This window comes from Yarrowia lipolytica, chromosome 1E, assembly GCF_001761485.1.
Source record: "Yarrowia lipolytica chromosome 1E, complete sequence".
NCBI lineage: Eukaryota > Fungi > Ascomycota > Dipodascomycetes > Dipodascales > Yarrowia > Yarrowia lipolytica.
Genome location: NC_090774.1, coordinates 3,167,637 through 3,184,728, shown reverse-complemented (window position 1 = coordinate 3,184,728; position 17,092 = coordinate 3,167,637). Strand labels below are relative to the sequence as shown.

At 48.6% G+C, this 17,092-nt stretch overlaps 9 protein-coding genes across 9 annotated transcripts; 3 read left to right on the top strand and 6 right to left on the bottom strand.

Annotated features, from left to right (window-relative positions):
• Positions 1–740: 740 nt before the first annotated feature.
• Positions 741–2,027, bottom strand: YALI1_E31827g (uncharacterized protein; the record flags this gene model as incomplete). The annotated part of the gene is made up of 1 exon (XM_504443.1): positions 741–2,027. One exon carries the CDS (start codon positions 2,025–2,027, stop codon positions 741–743), a length of 1,287 nt encoding a protein of 428 aa, XP_504443.1.
• Positions 2,028–4,197: 2,170 nt separating this feature from the next.
• On the top strand, positions 4,198–6,198 carry YALI1_E31805g (uncharacterized protein; the record flags this gene model as incomplete). The annotated part of the gene is made up of 1 exon (XM_504442.2): positions 4,198–6,198. One exon carries the CDS (start codon positions 4,198–4,200, stop codon positions 6,196–6,198), a length of 2,001 nt encoding a protein of 666 aa, XP_504442.2.
• A 415-nt stretch (positions 6,199–6,613) lies between these two features.
• On the bottom strand, positions 6,614–7,498 carry YALI1_E31772g (uncharacterized protein; the record flags this gene model as incomplete). Its single annotated transcript, XM_504441.3, has 1 exon — positions 6,614–7,498. The coding sequence occupies one exon, from the start codon at positions 7,496–7,498 to the stop codon at positions 6,614–6,616; it is 885 nt and encodes a 294-aa protein (XP_504441.1).
• A 1,814-nt stretch (positions 7,499–9,312) lies between these two features.
• YALI1_E31754g (uncharacterized protein) lies at positions 9,313–10,422 on the top strand (the record flags this gene model as incomplete). The annotated part of the gene is made up of 1 exon (XM_504440.3): positions 9,313–10,422. One exon carries the CDS (start codon positions 9,313–9,315, stop codon positions 10,420–10,422), a length of 1,110 nt encoding a protein of 369 aa, XP_504440.1.
• A 226-nt stretch (positions 10,423–10,648) lies between these two features.
• Positions 10,649–12,295, bottom strand: YALI1_E31724g (uncharacterized protein; the record flags this gene model as incomplete). The annotated part of the gene is made up of 1 exon (XM_504439.2): positions 10,649–12,295. One exon carries the CDS (start codon positions 12,293–12,295, stop codon positions 10,649–10,651), a length of 1,647 nt encoding a protein of 548 aa, XP_504439.2.
• Positions 12,296–12,995: 700 nt separating this feature from the next.
• On the top strand, positions 12,996–14,549 carry YALI1_E31717g (uncharacterized protein; the record flags this gene model as incomplete). The annotated part of the gene is made up of 1 exon (XM_504438.1): positions 12,996–14,549. One exon carries the CDS (start codon positions 12,996–12,998, stop codon positions 14,547–14,549), a length of 1,554 nt encoding a protein of 517 aa, XP_504438.1.
• Positions 14,550–14,727: 178 nt separating this feature from the next.
• YALI1_E31697g (uncharacterized protein) lies at positions 14,728–15,015 on the bottom strand (the record flags this gene model as incomplete). Its single annotated transcript, XM_504437.1, has 1 exon — positions 14,728–15,015. The coding sequence occupies one exon, from the start codon at positions 15,013–15,015 to the stop codon at positions 14,728–14,730; it is 288 nt and encodes a 95-aa protein (XP_504437.1).
• A 318-nt stretch (positions 15,016–15,333) lies between these two features.
• On the bottom strand, positions 15,334–16,194 carry YALI1_E31685g (uncharacterized protein; the record flags this gene model as incomplete). The annotated part of the gene is made up of 1 exon (XM_066094358.2): positions 15,334–16,194. The coding sequence occupies one exon, from the start codon at positions 16,192–16,194 to the stop codon at positions 15,334–15,336; it is 861 nt and encodes a 286-aa protein (XP_065950430.1).
• Positions 16,195–16,329: 135 nt separating this feature from the next.
• YALI1_E31679g (uncharacterized protein) lies at positions 16,330–16,791 on the bottom strand (the record flags this gene model as incomplete). Its single annotated transcript, XM_002143048.1, has 1 exon — positions 16,330–16,791. The coding sequence occupies one exon, from the start codon at positions 16,789–16,791 to the stop codon at positions 16,330–16,332; it is 462 nt and encodes a 153-aa protein (XP_002143084.1).
• Positions 16,792–17,092: the final 301 nt, after the last annotated feature.

Here is a 17,092-nt window from a genome sequence, read left to right as displayed (position 1 = left end):
GTCTTGGATTTCCCACGTTTTTCAATCAACCTGGCTCAACGTTGCCAGACGTCTCTGCTGTGCTATTGCACGGCATTCAACTAATATTACTTGTACTAATCACTGACAGCTCCCTGTCTCTCACCTGCTAGTAGCTACGGTAAGATGACATCACCACTTTGAAGGACAAAGACTTCTCACATTGTGATTTGTGTAGGTCATTTACGCAATTTAGCAAAATTAACCGGTGGATTCGCTTCCAATGCCATTAAATTAACGTCTAAAGGAGTCCTACTTGTAGTGCTGGAGCTGTGTCGGGTATCTCCGATCACTGCTCATCTGCGCCAAAACTCCACTAATTCTATTACTAGTAGCGAGAGATATTGTACAGTAGTGCCGTACAGTATGTACGGTATGGGTATCGCGGTACGTTGGGTGATAATGTATGTAGTCTCACTTACAGCATGCTGCCAGTTCTCATCATGGACCACTGATGCCGCTTGCGCCGGATTTTGTTTAGACGATTGAACATATAGCGTAGCTACAGTACCTACCGTACTCACCCGACTGTACTCCTTTATTGAAAGCTGTGAACCGAAGCGCCAGGGACCGTAGAAACGGGTGTGTCCGGCTCAAGCAGTTGCATTGCGCAGACTCCAAACCGACCTTAAAGCCGATTAATCGCGATCTTATCCGGTACATCAAATCATTTTATTCTCGTTTATGTATATCTAACTATTGCTGGTCATTGATAGGGTGGCCTACAGCTCATCATGTTTTCCCTCCTGGACAATGGCGCCCTCGCAGACAGCAGGGGTCACCATTCGAATATCATACTCGCACTTTTCAGGCTCGGAAACAGATAGAATCTGAGGCTCTGCTCCACATCGAAGATGGACGTTGGAGATACGCTCGGGCCCGTTCCAGCATCTAGCACCAGAAACGTACCGCATGACATACGAGTACCGAGGGCCTTCCAGAACCTCATCCCAGTCAGCTGATCGGGGCAGCTCCTCGATGGAGTTAAAATGGCCCAGAGACACGTTGATGTTGTTGCCTCGCTGGTGGCACTGCTGCCCGAAACACACCTCGTAGTCGTACTCTCCGATGTGGGACGAGACGCACTCTCCCTGCAGGGAGAAGATGACAGCAGGAGCCTTTCCTGCCCGCAAAGCCTTGGATTTGTCAGCAAGCACCTTCTGCTCCTCGAGAGTCTTCTCCAGCTCTTCCTGCTCGTCCTGGAGCTCGTCTCGGGCGTCTCGTACGTTCTGGGGCTCATTGGAGTTAGCACTCTTGGTATGGTCAGGGTGAGGCATGAGACCGTTAGCAACCATCCACATTCGAGCATCGGTAGCAAAGCCCATGATTTTCTGCTGGATTTCGGGACCGAGGAAATTGGTGAGCTTCTCGAGGGGGGACTGCTCGGGCTTGGGGGCCTCGTATCCAAAGTCCTCCTTGGCCTTCTCGATCTCAGCGGCCAGCTTCTTCTCGGCCTCCTTGATTCCGACATTTATGTCGTAAATCTTCTCAATAATGGCGCTCTCCTCCTCCTTTGTGGTCTTCTGGATAGCTCCCAGTCGTCCCAGCAGCTTCTGTCGAGCATTGAGACCCTCACTAAGAGTCTTCTTGAGCTCGTTCTCCTTGGTGATTCGCTCGGCTGCCATCTCGGCACACACGTTGGGGCAGATGCCGTCATCCTCGTCGGAGCCGTCGCAGCAAATGTCGGAATCACAGATACCATCTCCTACTCTGTTGGAAGGAAGTCGTCCTGGAATATGACCCTTGTTAGCACAGTAAAATGTGAGCTTCTTTCGAATATCGTAGTCCTTGATTCCGACACAGGCAGCGGTTCCGGGCTCGTCGCTGCCATCCGGACAGTCGCAGTAGTCGTCGTTGAGCTGGTGGGCTTCCAGACGGATGTGGGGGTGGTTGAGACACTTCCAAATTCCATTGGAGATCTTGTAGAGATGCTCATCTTCAGGAGCCACGCCCTTAAGCGCCATGGCGGCAGAGGCAGCTCCCAGCGCGAAGATAGCCGAGATTTTCATCGTGGTATGGGCCCTTTTGATATGGTGTGCAGTGAGAGCTGGACCGATGATCTTTTAACGTGTCACGTATATAGAGTTGGATGGATCTAGGTAAGGGACCGAGTTTATTTGGGAGCCGTAGTTAGAGGAGACACACATGAGTGATTGTGGAATGATTTGAGAGTGTCAGAGTGGTTTTAGTTACTCCACTAATATCAATTGAGCCGTTTGTGGTTTCTTTGATGTTTTGCCTGCCTCTGCAGGCTCCATGTTGACGCGATTGAGGTGCATCCATTGGGAGCAACCGTGATCCTGGAGTAAGCAGCAGGGGTTAGTTGGATATTAGTTGGCATTGGTTGACTATTAGCGATGGACCAAGAAAAGACACCATCACCATACAGGTTAAGAGTGCTAATGGTAGCTACATGAATCAATACGGACTATTCTGAATTATGAGGCTTTATTAACTGTGTCTCTTTGACATTCTGAATCATCTCTGGTTACTTGCACTTCTACAAAGACAGAGCGTTCTTGTAATCTGTATGCCATCCATATTTATCACACATGCTACTTCCTACAGTTACGATTCGACTATTGTGAATAATAAACGGACGGAAAGTGAGACAGAAGGGGTACTATTGTATATTGTAGTATATTGGTCGTGCCAAACAGTGAACATTTTTACACAGACGTACGAGTACTGTAGCCACCGGTACAGTATAGGATGATACTACAAGTAGTGTGGTACTCGCCATAGACCTCCCCACATCAAATAGAGGGGAAACCGAGCTACAGTATATAAATTATGACCCAAAACTGCATCCTCCCCATCCTCTGACCCCTAGACAGATAAACATCAACCTTGATTTTAGAGCCTTCAGAGAGAGGGGCTCTGGAGTGATGTGAAAGTGCGACTCGTATAGGGCATGACGAGTATGGATTCATACTTGTACAATACGAGCTTGACACTTCCAGCAGTGCGATTCCTCTTCTATCGGGTTAGGGCAGATCTGGATTGTCATTGTTCATACTACAAAAACACCATCAAGCAACAGGCACTTACAGTACATACTGTACTTGTAGACGTCTGACAATAAGGAGCATAACGGGTTAGCAGAAGCCTGTTTCAAGTTCCGGAGAACCTTGCAGCTTACTGTATATAGCTCTTCCACTGGCAAACAGCTAGTTTTGCACGTGACTAAGTAAGTGGATATACACTCTTGGATATGGTTTTTTATGTTATCTAGACTCCCATACCGCTACGCCTGGTCCTCACATCATCACGCATCGTGGATGTGCCTCACACACCAGTGTGAATCCTGCATGTTTATAGTGGTCTGCTTCCTGGTTGTCCCAACTACGAGACCACTGAGGTTACCCCAAATTATTACTAGTAAGCTAAAAGTCCGGGTTTTAACAAATGGGACTTCGGTCAATATTGCTATTTGGCTCAGTGATGGAGGCAGCCATCATGCAACTATGACGGGGACCGTGAGCTAGAAAACGATATATTGGTGTCCCACCCAGTGACGGGCTCCCACCAAACCACCTCTCAGACACTCCACCACCACAAACAACAGTCTGCACGGTGGCGACGGTGAGTTCCTGGTTCTCTCAACACATGGTTTGGGTTGTCTAAAAAACGAACAGAGTTGTTGGAGGATCAATGAGAGGTTGTCCAAAGGTATGCCAAAAAAAACGATTCTTAGTAATTATAAAGACAACATATTTATTCCGGTACAACTAAGAGGCCATGCCACCACTAATTTCGCATTTTTCTCTTCTCATTCTCGTGCTACACCCACGTTACTACCACCTGATATATTCTATGTGAACCTTAGGCAGAACCTTGTGTGATATATATCTAAAAAATTTCAGAGCCTAAGTGCACATGCATACAGCAGGACAAAAATTAAGCCCAGTATACCTTGGAGACCCAGAGATTTATACCAAGACCAACAGCTACTGCCCGCCAACCTCGTCAACTACACCGCTCAACAAATATAGGGAGCCTCAACTGCGTTCATGGCTCGTTCTCTGAAAAACCACACGCAACCACCTCACATTGAACACACCTCCGCCATTTTTATATTCTAAGCGGCACAAGACTTGACTAGACCGACCCGCGACAGGATCGAAAAACACACGAGAACTACAGAAACAGACACAAACAGACCCACAAATTACACACATGGCCAGACGAAAATCCTCGGTCCATCGGCCAACCTACTCCGGTAAAAGACTGGAGGATGTCCTACAGATGAAGAAGACGGGGCGAAAGACCCCCATGCCTGCTCGAAAGGCCCCTGTGGCCAGCAAACGATACGGACGCAAGGCTCTCTACCAACCAGACCTTTCTGTCGAGGAGGAGGACGACAATGACGAAGACCTCGACTCGGAAGATGAAGCATTTGAGACCATCATTGCAGCCGTCAATGATGAGGGCTCTCAAGATGAAGCCAGCAATGGTGAAGATGACGATGATACCGATAGTGACGATGAAGATGAAGACACTGACTCTTCCATTGACGAGACCTCCCTGCCAGAAGCATACAGGCGGCGCAAGTTTGGAGCCAAGTCTGCCAAAAAGAGCATGCTTCAAAACGAAAACGAGTCTGCCATTGCTGACAGCAGTGAGGAGTCTGACTTGTCCAGTCTTTCGGACATTGAGACTCGGCTTAGTTCCAAAGACAGCACTCTGGTGCGACGAAAGTCTCGCCGAGGCTCCGTTGTTGACCATACACTTGATGAACATGTGGAGTTCCCTCGTCATAAAGAGGAGGAAGGAGACTCTTCAGATGACTCGTTCGAAGAAGACTCTCTACTCAAGGCTATCGAAGCAGACTCTTCGCCAAACCCTGATGAGAGCGATTTCGATGACGAGATTGGAGATCTTGACGAGGAGGAGTTTGAGAACGGAGACCTGGGCTCCCCCCTGTCTGAGGGCGACAACTCGTATTCGTCAATCAACGACTTCTCCGATGAAGTTGACAAGGACTTCGACGCCATCAACGACAATGACATTGAGAGAGAGGAGGAAGACGCCATTCTACAGGAGATGGCAGAGAACGGAGATAGGCTGCAGACTCTGAGCCCCACAGATGACGACGAGTCTGTGGCGTCATTCGGCAACTACTCCCGACGAAACTCTCACTCCCAGCATCACTATACCGGATACTCGTCTGACGAAGACGACTATTCGTTTGAGGACAACGACCCCTTCTTTGAGCCTCGAGACCCCAACCAAGTTCTCATTACTAACGGCGAAATTGGCGTTGAAAACAACAACACTCTCAACAATACCATTCGCAATAATACTACCACGGATACTCCCAAGGGGTTTACCTCAGACGATGACTCCTATCTGTTTGGATACTTCTTTTCCGACGGATCATCGTCCGAGAATGAAGACAAGATGAACAACTCTACCAAACGAAGACCTTCTCTCTCGACTCCTAAGAAACCTCCTGCGGCAGGCTCGTCTTCTTCCATCTTCAAGAACAACCAGAATGGCTATAGCGACTATACTGTTGACTCTGGAGACTCGACCGACGAAGACACCACGTTGCCTCCCCGAACACAGAAGAAGTGCAACACAGCCACGGAGATTCTTTCATCCTCCAACATTGCATCGCGACCCCCAATGCTGGGTTCTTGGGTCATGACCAAAGAGAGGCCATTTGGCATCATTGACGGACTCACTACACGGTCTCTTTCGGGTCAGAAGAGTCCCCCCACTACCAATGGTAAGAGCAATTCCAACGGTGGCATTCGATACTCGACAGCTATTGAGTCAGATGACTGCTCCGACATTTCAGATCTGAATGACATTGTCCTCGACGAGTTCATCTACACCAGTGATCTGGATGAAGAGGCCCCCAAGGACGTGTGTCAAGAGGCCCAGCCGTACTCGACCTCTTCCAATGTGCCTCTGTCGGCTTTCAGAAATCGAGGACTTATTTCCAACCCTCTTTACCAGCAGCGGTTTACGGGAACTCCCATCCCCTCCAGACGTCGACCCTCTCACTCTAGAGAGGCTATCATCACTCCTGTGCGAGGCTTGAAGAAGATCAAGAAGAAGCAGTTCCGAAAGGACTTGCTAATGCATAAGGACTACGATGGGAATGACTATGATAGTGGAATGGTGGCCGAGTACTCCGATGGTTTCAATGGCTTTTATGGTGGTTTATAACGTGTATATCGTATAATAGATTATTTATTCACATTGTGGGGCCATCACGATATTGTGAAATTCTACTACTGTAATATAGCAATGAATATGCAAATTATAAGAATCGACGCGAAAGTAATCGCTACGAAGGGACTTACAACAGCCAACAGTTGTAGTATAGATTAAGGACTTTTACTTTCGGCATTTTCAGCTTTAGTCCTCGTCAGTAATCAGGTTATGTCTTACAGTATGTACTCGTACATGTATCTACAGTACACACTCGTACAAGTGTCTCCTTTTCTACTCTGTGAAATCCATTCTTTTATCCAAGTATATAGACACGGCTGGGAGATGTGTTTTACCATGACATGCCTAATGTATACAATGTGTTATGCTCCTCCAGCATGTGTGCAAATGTACCCTCTAACTAACCAGCTTAGACCAGAGTGGTGAGCTTAGCAGAAAGCTGAAGCTGAGTCTTGACGGTGTTGGCCAAGTAGACCACCATGAGAACGTCCTGCAGGTGAGAGTTGAAAAGCGCCTCGAGGTTCTGGGCGTCCAGAGAGGGAGTCAGGGTCAGAGTGGACAGCAGCTGCTTGCCAACCTGCTGGGCCTTCTCAGAAGACTCCTCGCCGCTGATGACTCGAGCAACGTAGGTCTGGACTCGCTCCAGCATGTCGAGCACCTGGGTCAGCGAGTTCTCCAGGTTGGCCAGATCGGACGTCAGGTTTATGCTTCGCTCGGGAGACTCCCTGGCAGAGGAGATAGCCTCCAAAGCGGCTCGGTCAGCCGAGTCGTTGAACTTGACCTCGTTAGAAATGGGCACAAAGACACAGTTGCCCGAGTTCTTGCTGGGATCGATGCCCACGGCGGATGCCACGTAGGTTCGGGGCAGAAGGGTGTCTGCGAGGTTGGCGGCCTCGACAGTCAGGTGGATTGCGGGGGTTCCATCCAGCTGAGTGTAATAGTCGTGAATGAGTCCGGAGAAGGTGTTGAGCTCCGAAGAAGTAGCGTACCAGCCGACAATCACTTCCTTGGGGAAGGCCTTTCGGTGGAGAGCAAGCATGGTGGGGTTGTATTCGAGATCGATAGTCATCTCCTGCTCGGACTCGGAGTGGGGAACGGCGTAGGCGTTTCGCACCTCAACCTCGCTGCCGTCCTCGGAACGAATACCAACAAGGGTACCAATGACCTTGGACTGCTCCTCCTCGCGTCTGAGAGCATGGTCGAGGATCTGGAAAAGAGCCTGGGCGGTGACGGTCACGTGTGTAGGGGCGCCGTTGGTGCCTGCGACTCTGCTGATCTGAAGAGTTTCCGACATGACTTTTGTGATGGGGGTGGATGTGGAATATATGTCTGCTGCTTCCAACGGAGGTTTCAATCAGAATGCCAATACACTAATTTTCACCTTTTTTCTTCAAACCCAAATGCTGGGTTTGGGTTGGGAGGGGAGTAAGTATAAAACTGTGATCTATCGTAGTAACAGAGGATTAACTGTGCCTGTGGGTAATATTTCGAAGAGTGTATTAGGACACTGGTTTATCTCACGATTCCAAATCAATTGGCTTCTTTAGGGTTTTTTTTTGGTTTTTATTTTTTCATGCCGTATCTTTGGCAGGTTGTGTACATTCTCTTGCTTCACTGAACTGTGTGGTTTGTGTGGTGGAGGCTTCAGAAAATTCTGAGTGCATCTCATTACGTATGTTATGGCAATTGATTTTAATCTGATCATATTGGCCATCATCAGCTTGGCTACAAGTAGCAGCGTGTCACAAAAAATGTGGATAAATAGTGTCGATGTTGCAGGTATGAGCTCAGCCATGCGTGCGATCAGCTATATACTGTAGTCTGATCTTACCCGGCTTGGTGTGCTTACATAATAGTAAGTGAGTACAGTAAGTAGTAAATACATGTTTAGTTGGGGGTTTTGCTTGACATTAGTCGCCACTAGAGCGCCACTTAATTCGACTCAAGCACCTCATAAAAGCGACTAAAAAGTACATACAGAGTGCCAAGTCCACACCAAAGAATTTGATGATTATCCCGTCCAAGGCACCTTTTACAGCCATCATCAGACCTTCCCTCCGTAAGCTCAGTGGGGGCACCACCGCGTGACACCATCCATACAAGGTTGCATTAAGATACTTCTACGATATGAAGCACATATCAATAAGGAGAACCAGCATAACACCGATAAGTGAATCCTACATGGCCGATATCTCTTTGTTTTTCCCACGCCCTCTGGTTTACAGCAATCCAAGCCTGCCCTAAACACAGGAAGTTCAGTGTATTGCCGCCGTTTCATTCTGCAGCGGGTAGATCATCCCTCCTCAATATGGTGGAGCGACAACCAGCCTCATATAACCATGTTCCTGGTAGGCAGTTACCATCCTGGTAGCGGCATTGAGCGTCTTACCAGTAGGTGAGGACACAGGTGCTGCCGTCTATATATATTCTCGCTCTTCTCAGTTTCGTAATACAAAAGTACAGTACAGTAGTTTTCTTTCTGTCGCACTCATTGTCATTGTAAAGGCATCATCTCAGTCTTACAGATGGAAGCCGTTTTCAGCCTCCATTTTTGCGAGGCTGTCTCTTTTTGAGTTGCAGCGCGCGTCTCTGTCGAACTAATGTATTAGATGTTGTATCTGTTGTGGGGTGCAGGGAAGGGTTGGTGGGGTGAAGAACGCTCGAGAAGGAGTTTTCGTACACTTATGAGTCGATTCTGCTTCGGTTTCACTTTTCTGTAATTGTCCAAAGCCATCATATTATCTCTTAACATCACTCTGCATATCTGTCATCATGCAAGAGAAGGAACGTCGTTGAGACGGAAATGACACGACGATCCACGTACTCGGAGGACGATAATCAGATTTGTTCTTCCGTAAATCGAGCAAACTGTTGATTCACGCGATCTTCAATCAGAATCCGTATTGAGTAATCCGTTTCATGCTCAATACTTCTCTATTCGTATAACGCTGTTGGTTGCTAAAGTTCGCCCATCTGTTTACTTCTGGCACATTGTCACTTCTAAATATAAACTTGGAGTGAGCCGCACACTGCACCGCAGCAGGTTTGTTCCACTCACACTGTCATCCTAACTCAACATCTCAACTAACACCGCAGCACGACGCGAAAATGACCCAGGCTGCTGCTGAACACGTGCTCGTCACCGGAGGAGCCGGATACATCGGCTCTCACACTGTTATTGCTCTGGTTGAGGCTGGACGAAAGCCAGTCATTGTCGACAACCTGGACAACTCGTGTGAGGAGGCTGTGCGCCGAATCGAACAGATTGTGGGCGAGAAAATCCCCTTCTTTGAGGTTGATATCAGAGACACTAACGGTCTGGATGAAGTGTACAAGCAGTACCCAACCATCACCTCTGTGCTGCATTTCGCTGGTCTCAAGGCCGTGGGAGAATCTGGCCAGATTCCTCTGGAGTATTACAACTGCAACGTGGCGGGTTCCATTAACCTCCTGCAGTGGTGCCAGAAGCACAACATCCACAACTTTGTCTTCTCGTCGTCCGCCACCGTCTACGGAGACGTCACCCGGTTTGAGGGCATGATTCCCATTCCTGAGGAGTGTCCCACCGGACCCACTAACCCTTACGGACGAACCAAGATGATGATCGAGGACATCATTCGAGATCACGTGCGAGCCAATGCTCCCTGGAACGCCGCTATTCTGCGATACTTCAATCCGATGGGTGCCCATCCCTCTGGTCTGGTTGGAGAGGATCCTCTTGGTATCCCCAACAACCTGCTTCCTTACCTTGCCCAGGTTGCCGTGGGCCGACGAGAGAAGCTCTTTGTGTTTGGTGACGACTACCCCTCTCGAGATGGAACTCCCATCCGAGACTACATCCACGTGTGCGATCTTGCTGCTGGCCACGTGGCTGCCCTTGAGAAGCTCGAGGCTGTCGATAAAGAGCGAAAGCAGCTGCCCCAGGGGTCCCCCGAGCTCAAGCACGGTTTCTCTCGAGAATGGAACCTAGGAACCGGCCACGGATCTACTGTGCTTGAGGTCGTCAAGGCCTTTTCCAACGCCGTGGGTAAGGACCTACCCTACGAAATCACCGGTCGACGAGACGGAGACGTTCTGGATCTCACCGCGAAACCCGGCCGAGCAAACTCCGAGCTCAACTGGAAGGCAGAGAAGACTCTCGACGAAAGCTGCTCCGATCTGTGGAGATGGACCAGCGAGAACCCCTATGGTTACAAAAAGGACCGTCATGACAAGTAAGCTGCATTGCTAAAAACAGTTTTTTTCGAAAAAAAAAAAAAAAAAAAAAAAAAAAGTAACACAGCCAATGGTTATAGATTGTAGTTGGTTGTGCAGTTTAGTAATAATGTATTATGATTTTTAAATTGAGTAGTATATACAAGTGATATTTACTGTAGATAATATTGATGATGACCTATAAATGAATTCCTATCTATAACTAACTATTCCACTATCCCACTCCACTCTAACTAGCCTGTCGAGTATCACTTCCGCCCTGTTTCCACAGCCAGAGAGCTTCGGTAGCGTATGCTGCAACGTTCATCTGCTTGGCATGGGTGGCCTCGGTGATTGATTCGATGACTCGTCCCTGGTCAATGAGACCTCTAAGACCCATGCCAATGGTCTTTCCATACTCCTTCTCCATGACAGTAGGGTTTCCAAGACGGTACAGAATTCGTCCGAGGGTTCTGATGGCAATACATCGCTGCCCCGACACCGAACTTCGCGCAAGTTGAGCTAGCTCGGGAATGGTATATCCAGCCATCTCTGGGTTCTCGCCATGGTGATGCAGACCAAGGTTCATTGGGATGTTTCGAGAGGTCTTGGGGGTGATGATGTTACCTTTGAAGTCGAATCTAATCTCAGATGGGAGCATAGTTTTAGGCAGTGGAGCATCTGAAGTGTCCTGAATGATCTTGGCAGTCATTTCTCCATCGGGTCCTCGCTCCTCAACCACTCTGTGTCTGGCATCGGTCATCCATGCCATCTTGGACGGTTCTTTGGGCAGATCAGGAAAGTACTTCTCATGTAGTTTCTCCATAAAGTCTTCGTCGTCGATGGACATGGGATCTTCATCGTCAGCAGCGAATGTGGGAGGCTTTGGAAAATGCACTGCCTGAACGCCAGACTTCTGAGACTCTGCCTTGTCTTTACCCTTTTCATCTCCATCCTCCTTTGCCTCAAACTTGACCTTCTTTGGTGTGGCAGAGCTATCAAAATCCATCTCCGATGCAGTCGCTGTCTTGGTCTCCTTCTTGGGTGTTCCTGGGGTAGTGGCAGGTTTGTCATCATCATCTTCATCCTCAACATCGTACTTGGACTCCATATCGCTAGGTTTGACCTCTCTAGCTCCCAATGACGATTTTAGGTCATCTCCTAGAGAGCGTTCAGCCTCCTTTGTCTCTTTAGTCTGCTCAAGTTCTGCCTTAACATCATCCCTAACTTCCGTAATTGTCGGCTCTTCCCTCGCGTGTTCACTCTGTGGCTCTTCTTTGACAGGCTTCGACTTATTGAAAACCTCCTCCGGCTCCTCCACGGTCGGCTCCTGTTGAGGAGGTTCCATATCGTCTTCCTTGATCTTGGCCCGTCTCATGAGTGCCATGAGCACGTTCTCATCCATGCTTTCCATGATCTCTTGTCTCTGGGCCTCAATTTCCTCAGGACTCATCTTGGCAAGCTTTGACAAGTTCTCCAGATGAATCTCCTCGGCTTCAGTCAGCTTCTGATCCGACGGATAGTCGTTCTGGAAACGTCCAGCTACCGTAGGCTTTGCAGGCGGTGCCTGGTTGTTGACGGGAGCAGGAGCAGGAGCAGGAGCAGGAGCAGGAGCAGGCTTGGGCTTTCGCTTCCACTCTCGCTTGAAGGCGCTGGGAGCCTTTGGGGGCATGGGCGGTAGGGGAGCCGGTGTGTCTTCAATGTCTCGCTCGATGATATCTCCAACGTCCATTGTGTGTTTGTATGTCTGTGGTTCTTGTTGTACGAGTAGCAAATAATTTTGGCGATATGCATGCCTTGGTATCGAACCTTGATCAACAGATGGTTTGGGTGTGCGGCCCTTGTCCTCCCATCTCCCAAACAGAAATTGGTGGCGTCTGGGATAACAACAGTCCATAGCTCGTTGATTGAGAGAAAGAATCACCGGATCTGACTCGATGATGGAGACGTTAGAACCAGAAACTTGATATGGTATGATACTACAGTAACAGAGCAGAAAATATTGTGCTCCACAATCCTTTTATCGCACCTCGCGGGTGGGCGGAACCCTTCTCATCATCGTACACTTCATTTATTATCCATCACAGGTTAATTTCGTGTTGACGTGATAACACATACTAGAGACGAAGACCAGTTAGATCTCTCGCCACTTAAGCCTCACCCATGACACTCATTACCACTACCGAGCCCAAACCGACCTTCATTCCCAAATCCACCACCTGACCACATCTATCATACCGCGTATATGTACAGCAACATTAAAGAGGTGAAGGAGTAGACACAAGAGAGCTCGCGTACATGTACTCTGCCTCTCAGTAACGCGACACGAGCAATTTTCGAGCAGCCATATTAATCTCCACCCCACGCAATCTGTAACGATACAAAATCATCATTCGGACTCGCCGACCCACCCACACAAACTGCCCTGTTCCCCCACGTTTTGCACTCCTCCGTTGTCGGTAAACTGTGCGTCCCTGACGCATCGCAAAAGTTTTGGATCTCTGGACAACCGCAAGCACGACCAGTACCTGATATCGCTCAGCAGATAGAAGCCCGTTCCTCACGTCCCGCGACACTGGAGAGTGTTTCTAGGCCTCATGCAGAAAATCGAGCCCGGCGACGTTCCGGGATTTCTGCCCGAGGTTCCGGAATTCACCGAACCGCACGAAAACAATAACGAAGCATGGAAACCAAGCTCGGCCCGGATTATTGGAGCTACGACGGCCGGTACTCGGGCGCTCGCATCCCAGCTCTTCACATTTTACATCCGTGTGCCTGTCAAGCTCTTTCGACCTACCAGAGTCGACTACTTAGCGCTTCCACGGGCGCTGTCTCCAAACAGCGACAAACCTTGGAGCTTCAAAACACACAGCAGTCCGGCTCTGATTGCCAACGCAGTCAAACAGCATGGCTGGGGTTTTATTCCAAATCAATTGCTGCCCCCCTTATTGGCGAACTCGGCCGTAGGACTGGTATTGTACTCCACATATCTGGGATGTCTACCATTATTCAAATCAGAGAAAGACCGACAAAAGGAGGATGAAGAAGACGAACACCAACGACAACTGCTGCTAAGGAAATCATGGTATGATACCCAGGGAATGGACGGCTCGCATGTGAAATACATCATCGATGAACTCATGCCTCATCGATACACGTTCAAACAGACGTTTTGTGCCGGAGCAGTCGCTGGAGCAGCCCAGGCAGTAGCTGCAGCACCAATCGACGCCATCTACAGGCGTTCTTCGATAGCAGAAGTGCTCAAGACCAAACAGTTGCCCTCTATGTGGTCCTATGGAATGGAGAAGTTGCGCCAAACAGGTGCACCAGGTGTCTTTGCTGGCTTTACGTTGTCAGTTGTCAAAGAGAGTCTGGGTTTTGGGGTCTTTTTTGCCACGTTCGAAATGGTTAAGGGATCGTGGTACAGGTCCTATGCCAAGTGGCTGTATGCTGATCGTCTCAAGGAACATCCTTCAGGCTTTGATGAGAATGGAAAAAGCATCGTCAACAAGGTCCTAGCACCTTTCAGCATCCTTGTAGCTGGAGCAGCAGCCACCATCTCACTGCATGTGGTTCAGTTTCCTCTTCAGAAGCTGCAGGGCATCTACCTGACTCGTCTCGATACTCAAGACCTCATTGACGCAAGAAAACAACTGGAAGCTAACCGATCCAAGGAGCAAAAGACACAGAACAAACTTGGAGAGCGAATAAAACATCAGGCCAGTCCCGCCTCTCCTTTCCAGTCAACATTTCTATGCTACGAGCGTCGGATTCACCACAGAAACCCTCTTATGGTGGAACTGTCTGAAACGCTGGAGGAGACTCTTCCCAGAACGCATTCACTTCTTGTGAAGTTTGGTAAGGGATGGAGTAAGACCGTCAACTTTTCTATTAGATGTTTTACTACTCTTAGATACAGAATCTTCCCGGGTATCCATCTCTACTACCGAGCCTACGTTGAGACTCTGCATACAGCCAATAACATCCGAAAGGGTCTGCGGTTGAGTTGGCCCAGATACCTATACCATGGTTGTGGCTGGACGACCCTCAGTGCGCTTCCGTCTACGTCTATCGGTCTGTTCGTGTTTGAAATCATGAGAATTCGATTTGGCCAGGAAGACGACCCACCTATGAAGGTGTTTGAGGACTAAGCATTTGTATATTGAACCCGTACATAACAGCAGCACATGATAAATATGTGCTAATAGCATAGATAGAATAGATAACACTAATTAACGATTGGGGAGTTGGCGGCAGTTGGTACTCAAAGAATATTCAGATGAAGGGGCCTATAATGCCTCTTTTTTAAGTTCCTGGAGCAGGCGATTGTTACTTATGGCTCCACCCACAGAATGTCTTCAGTGCAAATTTGAAGTCCTGTACTTGTTGGAGATGGTGTCTGTTTTCTACGTGTAGTTTCCAGATTGACTTCTCCAACTTTTCGATGTCCCGTTTCAGCTTTAGAGCTTCGTCGACAAAGGCCTGTTTCTCGGTGTACAGAGCTTGGTCCTCCTTGAAGTTGCGACACATGTCTTGATAGTATCTTGGCTTCTCTCTCTTGAGCTTTTCCATAACAAGTTCTTCTGCCTCCAGGAAGTCCATGGGTGGTTTGATCATGGTTTTGGTGTAGTGGTAGTGCAGTGGTGGTATTGTGACTGGGGATGTAGTTGAGAATAAGTCATACACAAGTCAGCTTTCTTCAAGCCTCATATAAGTATAAGTAGTTCAATCGTATTAGCTACTTGTACCCAGCATCTCCGTATCGAGAAACACAACAACATGCCCCATTGGACAGATCATGCGGATACACAGGTTGTGCAGTATCATACATACTCGATCAGACAGGTCGTCTGACCATCATACAAGCTGAACAAGCGCTCCATACTTGCACGCTCTCTATATACACAGTTAAATTACATATCCATAGTCTAACCTCTAACAGTTAATCTTCTGGTAAGCCTCCCAGCCAGCCTTCTGGTATCGCTTGGCCTCCTCAATAGGATCTCGGTTCTGGCCGTACAGACCTCGGCCGACAATTATGATATCCGTTCCGGTAGACATGACATCCTCAACAGTTCGGTACTGCTGTCCGAGAGCGTCTCCCTTGTCGTCAAGACCCACCCCGGGGGTCAGAATAAGCCAGTCCTCAGAGTCGCCCTTAGGTCGGTTCTGGGCAATGAAGCCAACCACAAACTCGGGGTCGGATCGGGCAAGCTCAATGGTCTGCTTGGAGTACTCGCCAGTGGCCAGAGAGCCCTTGCAAGACAGCTCGGCCAGCATGAGCAGACCTCTGGCCAGCTTCTCGTTGGGAGAGGGGACCAGGAACTCCTTGTACTGGGAGTTCTCGTAGTCAGAGACGTCCTCCTTCTTCTGTTCAGAGACAGTTTCCTCGGCACCAGCTCGCAGGCCAGCAATGATTCCGGTTCCGGGTACACCGTGGGCGTTGGTGATATCGGACCACTCGGCGATTCGGTAGACACCGTTCTTGTACTGGTGCTTGACAGTGTTGCCAATATCTGCGAACTTTCTGTCCTCGAACAGGAAGAAACCGTGCTTAAGAGCAAGTTCCTTGAGGGGGAGCACAGTGCCGGCGTAGGTGAAGTCGTCAATGATGTCGATATGGGTCTTGATCATGCACACATAAGGTCCGACCTTATCGGCAAGCTCAATGAGCTCCTTGGTGGTGGTAACATCCAGAGAAGCACACAGGTTGGTTTTCTTGGCTGCCACGAGCTTGAGCACTCGAGCGGCAAAGGCGGACTTGTGGACGTTAGCTCGAGCTTCGTAGGAGGGCATTTTGGTGGTGAAGAGGAGACTGAAATAAATTTAGTCTGCAGAACTTTTTATCGGAACCTTATCTGGGGCAGTGAAGTATATGTTATGGTAATAGTTACGAGTTAGTTGAACTTATAGATAGACTGGACTATACGGCTATCGGTCCAAATTAGAAAGAACGTCAATGGCTCTCTGGGCGTCGCCTTTGCCGACAAAAATGTGATCATGATGAAAGCCAGCAATGACGTTGCAGCTGATATTGTTGTCGGCCAACCGCGCCGAAAACGCAGCTGTCAGACCCACAGCCTCCAACGAAGAATGTATCGTCAAAGTGATCCAAGCACACTCATAGTTGGAGTCGTACTCCAAAGGCGGCAATGACGAGTCAGACAGATACTCGTCGACCTTTTCCTTGGGAACCACCACCGTCAGCCCTTCTGACTCACGTATTGTAGCCACCGACACAGGCAACAGTCCGTGGATAGCAGAATATGTCTTGTCGGTCCATTTCTCACCAACTTTAGGCGTCAAGTGAATGTTGCAGAAGAAGTATGTGCCTTCATTGAGAATCGGTGTTGCTGATTTCAATAAAGTCTTGAGATCAGTTTGGCCAGTCATGTTGTGGGGGGTAATTGGATTGAGTTATCGCCTACAGTCTGTACAGGTATACTCGCTGCCCACTTTATACTTTTTGATTCCGCTGCACTTGAAGCAATGTCGTTTACCAAAAGTGAGAATGCTCCACAGAACACACCCCAGGGTATGGTTGAGCAAAAAATAAACACTCCGATACGAATCGAACCCCGTCTCCACGGTTAAAAGTATTCTTATGAGAGGGTATGTGATAGCCCCTACACTATATCGGATTTTGTTGGCATTATTTGGTTTTGGGACAATAAGTGTGCAAAATATTCAAATT